Here is a 7,411-nt window from a genome sequence, read left to right as displayed (position 1 = left end):
AGAATAACATTATTATCATTCATTTTTTTTAATTGTATTTTTTTTGGTTGTATTTGATCCTATAGCATTAAACCAGATGCCTAGTTGCAGTGATTTTGGGGGGGCATTTGCTTCAGAAAGGGCCCACTTAACTCTTGAAAGTTTCCATGAGAATGTGAATTATTTGTTCCAAGTGTTTTTTTTTATCTCTGTTCACAGTGTTAATATTGAATTTAATATAATCTTTCCTTTTCTTCTTTACAGCGGAGCCATACAATACAGTCAGCACCATGTCCAGGCGCAGGTGAGCACCTCTTGGTGATTGTTCTCAAACTGGTTTTTGAGGGCCCGGAGGTGAAGTGGAGCCACTACCCTACAGTAGAGCTATTAAGCACATTTCTAAATAAGCATAAACTGGTCCTCAGAGATCAAACTCCAGATGTTTATACATCAGGAGACTTTAATGACACCATTGTTCAAATTAAGCAGAGATGAGTGACTGGAGGTGAAAACTAATAGACGTTTGTACAGTTAGATTAGATCACATTGTCTGTTCACTGTTGCTTTTAATATTTTGATTGCTGAAAGGCATAGTCTGTTGTAAATGTGATTAGCTTTTAGAGCCTACAGTGATCTCATACATTTTTGTACTTGTCATCAGTTCACAATCACATGTAGTAAGATAAGGAAGATGGCCAGTCACTCAAATGTAAAAGCTTTAAATCCATCAAGCTGTAATCACCCCTTTCTTTAAATGGGCGAAACTCCTAATACAGTTGCCTTGCTGATTGCTTTTGTCTCCAGTCACTGTGGCCCAGTCATTCATTATTTCCATCAATACTGGTGTTTAATTTGATCACTTTTTTTTTTTTTTTTTTTTTTTAAAGCTGGCTCTAATTGTAGATTAATTCAATTAATATTTCAGAGAGCAAGAGACACATTCTTATTTGACCATTCTTATTTAATTTTAATTTCAGTGATCGCATCACGCTTCAAGCCAGAGATCCAAACAGCGCACCAGTCGTCACAATCACGATTAGGAAAAGAAAGACTGAGGTTTGTTTCTGTTACTAGCTGCAATCTTGTTTCAGTTTATCAGTGTTTGTCTCAGCTTTGTAATGTTTAGCTCAAACACACACTTACATGTTTTTGTCTTTCTTGTTTAGTGTTCTAAGAAGAAACTACAACCCGCTGCCAAGAAACAAAGCTATGAAATACAAGTTAGTACTGCCCAAATGATATTGATGCTTAATGACTGTGTGTTTGTTACTGATAAGAGCTCAGCCCAGTGTGTCTGTGTTGTTACTTGTTTATCTTTCTGACTATCCTGTGTGTGTGTGTGTGTGTGTGTGTGTGTGTCAGCCCAGCTTTTTTTTTTTTTTTTTAAAGAAAATTAATTTAATTTCCACCATATGCTTTATAGTAAATGGTCTCTGTATGTATTTATAGATAGAATGGGTGCCTGTAGTCGATAATGGGCTTTGTTTGAATTGCTTCCTTTTTATTTAATTAAAATATTTTATTTAACTGTTTTCTCTCATGACTTGATACATAGTCCTAAGTGACTTATTTCTGGCAGATTTGTATCTGGATAAGATCATATTAAAGGAGTAAGTGTAAAGTTTTCAGTAGTAAATTTCCAGTCATAGCCATGCATTACCTTTTATTCAACAGCAGGTGTCGCTGTTTAGCATGATATGAAATTGAACTTCACAGTGGTGGTGTAACTTAGATTCCTGCTGTAAAGACTTGTGACACACACAGATGACACTTAGTATGTAGGCAGTGTCAAAAATGACAGAAATGCAGCCACCGATTCCACAGAAAATCATACATTTTGCAAATTTAACATTGTGACTAGGTAAAATATATTTGCTCTAGATGAAACTGTTGAGTTTCATCTAGAGCCTGTTGAGTAACTTTGATTTGTTCAGAGTAATGGGATGTGCCAGATGAATCCTTTTTAGTATGCTAATACATCTGCTTGACCAACAGTCAGGTCTGGGAGTTTCCCTCTCCTCTTTTAAATTCAAGTTTTGTTCTTTCTTTCCAGAAGTGTTGGTCAGAGGATGGAGCGTCTCCATGCATTCTCATAGAAACTCCCCACAAAGAGCTAAAACCAGCAAACCCGTCCAACTTCAAACAATACACATTCAAGAACCTCTTCATCAAGGCTTCGCCCATTCCTCATCTCAGGTAAGTGTAGCTTTTACACCTCAATAGGGAGGTCGTAGCGCAACACTTAATACTCCACAGCTCTATTGTTGTTGGAGATGTTGCTCCACCCCGCCTGGTATTTAGGGTTCAAGGCCCTCAATTACAGTCAAAGTCACTTTGCAACTGAAATCAAGTTTCAGGTTTATCCTGTTACTTGCTTTGTCTGCAGAACTCGTTAATTCACCTCTCGGATTTTGTCCAGTCTGTAGTCAGTTGTTAGCATCACTGTTGCATGTACTTATTGACGGTATTGACCAGCATAAATGGTTAAAACATGCCGTTTCTCTTCCAGTTGGGCTAGTTCGGACGATGTGTGGATCAAAATGCTTAACAAGGAGCTGAAGTACGTTCATGACAAGAGCTACCTGCAGCGGCATCCTAAACTGCAGCCCAAGATGAGGGCAATTCTCCTGGACTGGCTGCTTGAGGTGAGCATGAAAATCTTTAATGTGCAGAAATTCGACTGTTCTGGTTTTGGACAAAGACTCAGCCTTTATGTCTGATTGCCTCGGCAGGTGAGTGAGGTGTACAGCCTTCACAGACAGACAGCGTATCTTGCCCAGGACTACTTTGACCGCTTCATGCTCACTCAGGAGAATATCAACAAAGACTACCTGCAGCTCATCGGCATCACAGCGCTCTTCATTGCCTCCAAGATAGAGGTGAGTGTCTTCATTCTTATAGGGTCAGATATTTCTGATAGTTAAACCTCTGTTCGTGCTGATGGCGTTTAATCTCAATAACCAACTTTGCTCCTTGTTTCTCATCAGGAAATCTACCCTCCTAAAACCTACGAGTTTGCCTATGTCACGGACGGTGCCTGCGACCAGTGGGACATCCAGCGCACAGAGCTTCACATATTAAAGGTACACAAACTCATCTACTTCACATTTTCTAATCTAATCTTGTAATATTGAGTGGTAGCAATTAAAGTTTCTGTGTTGACCTCCGTGTTGCTGTCCCATAGGCGTTAGACTGGAACCTGTGTCCTGAGACCCCCATCTCCTGGTTGAAGCTGTACACTCAGGTTGAAGCCCAGAAAAATGGAGTGAACTTCCTGGAGCCGCAGTTCTCCCAGGAAACCTACATCCAGATCACACAGGTACTTTCAACAGCTGCTACATTTATTTACATCCTCTTTTTCTGTTTATCCTTGTTTATTCATCTATTTGAATTAAAAAAAAAATTGATGCAAACACTTTCTGATTCAGTGTTATACTGATCTTTGACCTGCATGTTGCAGCTGTTGGACTTGTGTATGATGGACATCACCGCGCTCGACTATAACTACAGCGTTCTTGCCGCAGCTGCCTTTTGCCACTTTTCCACCTTTGACGTTGTTCATAAAGTCTCAGGTGAGTTTCCCCATTCACATCATCAGATTTAATTTCTATTTTTTTTGGCTCTATTTGTTGGTGGGATTCTTTGTTTTATAACTTCACTCACAATCGTTAACTCGTTTTTGTCTCAGGTCTCACATGGGATAGTGTGTCTCAGTGTTATCAGTGGATGACTCCCTTCATGGAAACACTGCGATCTGAACCCAAACCTCAGCTCAAGAACTTCCCAAAAGTCAGAGCAGATGACAGACACAATATCCAGACACACGTGGCCTATCTGGACCTACTGGTAAGAAAAAGTAGACAGAAAACTCAGAATCTGAAATGCAAGATTAGTATCACTGTACAGTAATACACAATTTTGAATGTTTTTAAAAGACAGAGTAGTTAAATATCTATATAGCCACCTCCTTGCAAGAGCTTAGAGCAATGCATTATATAAGTCTATATAATTGAAAGAGTTGTTAATTCTGTGGCTCAAATTTCACATATTTGTACAGAACCGGTGCAGGACTCGAGCCCAGAAAGGGGAGAAAGAATATAACTGAGGCCACTTAAATTGTTTTACCACAGTGTAACACTTATTGTTATTGTCGCTGGAAAAATAAGGCACCAATACCAGGCTTTTACCTGGTAAAAATGGTACTCTGGTTTTAAAAACTTGCCTGATCATTCAGGGTCTACTTGGTATAAACTGGCAAATTTGTTCATTAGGGAATCTGCTTAATCCGGCTACATGTGTTCATCCATCAATGACTTGAAAGCTTTGAAATTGATTTTATGACTGACTGGACAGATTCTTGTTTTGTTTTTTGTCTTTTTTTTTAAAGTATATGATAAAGTGATTTTAATTACTAACATGGAACTGTTTCTTCCTGCAGAGAAAAGCTCAGGAGTGTCAGATCTCCGAGAGTAACGCCGGTCAGCTATCGCCTGTTGCCGCGGGACCGATTCTGACACCACCCAGCAGCACAGAGAAGCCACCCAATCCCTGACCAGGACAAAACCAGAGAGACGTGCTACCTCTCCTTAGTCTGATAGGAGCCACTCGCTGAATGATGCACAATTTTGGGCAAACTGACCTCATGTAGCTTTGTGTGCGCGCATGTGTTGTTGGGTCTGTTTGTGTGTTTTTTTTTTTTTTTTTTTTTTTTTTTTTTTTTTTTTTTTTAAACACTAAGATCAGACTTTTAGTAGCCATGGCGATGAATTGACAACGTTCAGCTGTGAAAAATTGGGATTTGTCCCTGTTGACAATCCTGCCAACAGTATTGTGGTTAAAGGTGACGAAGGCTAAGACCTCATGTTTAATGATGGCATCAGTGTGTTCACGTTTCCATTCAGGTCTGACTCCTTTGATATGGGCAGAGAATGCAGCTCACAGGCTACCTAACTTTAAGTTTTTTATTTTTATTTTTTTTTAAATATGTTTAATACATATACAATTAGCAAATGTTGGTCTGAATCAGCAGCAGCTACTTTAAAACTGATTTTAGCTTGACCAAGCCCACAGATCTGCAGGGCAGCAGCTGTCGTGGCTTTTCTTTTTCCGTAGACTGGTTTTGGTTTGAAAAAGAACCAGTCATTTCATATCTGGGAGTTTCACTGGTGCTATTCTTCTAAGTGATGCCTGCTTTTGAATGGTGCTTCAGTCGATCTTCTCAGGAAGATGGAAAGACTCATTTCCTGTGGTGGTTTTTTTTTTTTTTTAATTTTTTTTTATCATTATTATTATTATTATTATTATTATTATTCTTAATTACATTGAAAGCAACCTTTGCTCTGAAGAGCTGGATTTTGAAATTTAGTGTAATGTCCCCATTTCACTTTGAATCTCAATGTGCAGACCTGCTGTAGATTGGCAAGGTGGCAAACTGCTTGATAATGAACTACACAATGAGTTTCATAGCTTCGTGGGTCAAAGGAACAACCTCCTGATTTGCTCACACCTAAGTGTTTTCATGCTCGTGACCTGTTGGTGGCTTCCCCCCCCTCCCCATATAATATAAACTGTTGCAGCCTTGTTGCAGACTCTTGTTACATTCCTGTGAAACTTGATGATTGTGCAAATTTTTTTTTTTTTTTAATTTTAAGTGCTTGTATTTATTGAGCCTTAATATGTAATAGAAAAAATGTTAATATGTAAATTCTTTCAGTGATTGAGCTCAGTTTGATCACAGCCAAAGGCAAAAGCTATTTATGATTTTGCTGACGCCTGTTGAATTACAGTTCTTTATAAATATGTTGTACACTAGCCTATCATTAGTGCCTTTTTATGAAAATATTAACTGTATTGATACATACTTTAGGCTGAAGCAAGCCCAAAGGCTTAGATCGAGTAAACCTGTGACTGGAAATCTCTGCAGTGAACCTTCCACCATGTAAACTGTACATAGAAGTCAAAACGATGAATGTTTCTTTTGTACATAAAGCAATTCCGAAATGTGTGATTTTTTTTTTTTTTTTTTTTTTCTTTATTGGAATGTTTTAAATAAAAGAGAGAGATATGACGAAGCAAGTCTGTTTAGTTTACAGATGAAAGTTACCAAGCCTTTGTTGGGAGGGATATTATTTATTTTTGCATGTAATGTGTTCATTTACATGCAACCTCACACTAAAAACATTACTGCTAATAGGCCAGAGGGAGGTTAGGTGCTATGCTTTCTGCATTGTGTCTGGGTTTCATATTTATGTTTTAGATTATCTTAAATACCTCAGAAGGAAAAATATACATTGTGCATAACCTCATGTTTATTGTGGCTCCTATTATACACAGGGTTGTTGCTTTGAGAAACAAAACCCATCCATGTGACTAATATATTTTAAATTTGGCATACCATATTGGAATATCTTCATTAAAATTGTGATAACCCTGGAAAAACTAGAACAAAAAAAATAACAATGTGGGTTTAAAATATTCAATTTCACAAATACTCTATCCATTTATTTTCTTTTATAATGAATATCTGCATGCACACTGGAAAGCTGTCTATATATTTACATGTTCAGAAGGCTGTTGTAGTCAGCTACAACTAAACTAAAAGTAAGTTTGAAATGATATTCCAGTTTACTGAAATACTGTTAAGTTAAAATGATCATATACTTAAAACAAAAATGAAATAAATGTATACAGGGAAGATATGAAAAGTATTTGGGAGCATTTGAATTTATCAGAGTCACTAACTCATTTGGTTGCAAAGCCATTTTAGGTTAGTGCCTTAGTTTGCGGTCTTAAGTCATTAGAGTGTGGGATTTTTCCCTCTTTCTTTCAGTCCTAAAGGGGTGAGGACACTATATTCATATGCAGCAGCTTGTGTCATTAGAGGCCAGCTGGGCTGTTTGTGGGCTTTTAGCTTTTAACCATCTTTACAACATCTTTGTTAAGAATGATTGTTTTTGATGTGGACCTGTGATTCAGGGGTGAAATAAAAGCTGTGAAACACTTCTTTTAAGGTTTCACACCTAACAGGGAATGTGAGGCTCTGACTGGGACATCCAACACCTTTCATGGGTGGTACAAACAACAGAAAATCATCTGCTCAGTACTGCTATATCCTTATGGTAAAATACCTTTAGGACCAATTACTCATGCAGTTTTGTTTTTGTCTTCATTTTTACTTTTCCATCTACTGAAATGCTACAGTGAGCCATCTTTGCCTCAAATAAGCATTTCTTTGAATGAAGTATAATTCTAATGTAAAGTGCAATAAAACTGCTCTGTTAGTTTTCACACTTAAGTGATGCAGGAGCGTTTGTGGTAGGCAGCGGGTGTCAGTTCAGCGTGACGTTTGTTCTCAAAGCAACCTGAGAGAAAATAAAGTCTTACTTCATAGCACTTAAGTGCTAATAAGAGAGAGACAAAGAGAAGTGTTGAG

General features: G+C 37.8%; 1 protein-coding gene across 1 annotated transcript; it reads left to right on the top strand.

Annotated features, from left to right (window-relative positions):
* The first annotated feature begins 269 nt into the window (after nucleotides 1-269).
* On the top strand, nucleotides 270-4,531 carry ccne2 (cyclin E2). The gene is made up of 11 exons (XM_063487836.1): nucleotides 270-283; nucleotides 957-1,035; nucleotides 1,146-1,199; nucleotides 2,033-2,175; nucleotides 2,489-2,624; nucleotides 2,712-2,858; nucleotides 2,967-3,062; nucleotides 3,164-3,298; nucleotides 3,440-3,551; nucleotides 3,668-3,825; nucleotides 4,418-4,531. Exons 1-11 carry the CDS (start codon nucleotides 270-272, stop codon nucleotides 4,529-4,531), a joined length of 1,188 nt encoding a protein of 395 aa, XP_063343906.1.
* The last annotated feature ends 2,880 nt before the right edge of the window (nucleotides 4,532-7,411 follow it).

This window comes from Pelmatolapia mariae, linkage group LG10_11 (assembly GCF_036321145.2).
Source record: "Pelmatolapia mariae isolate MD_Pm_ZW linkage group LG10_11, Pm_UMD_F_2, whole genome shotgun sequence".
In the NCBI taxonomy this organism is placed as follows: Eukaryota; Metazoa; Chordata; class Actinopteri; order Cichliformes; family Cichlidae; genus Pelmatolapia; species Pelmatolapia mariae.
Note: the sequence above shows the minus strand (reverse complement) of the source record. Positions and strands in the feature narration are given on the sequence as shown.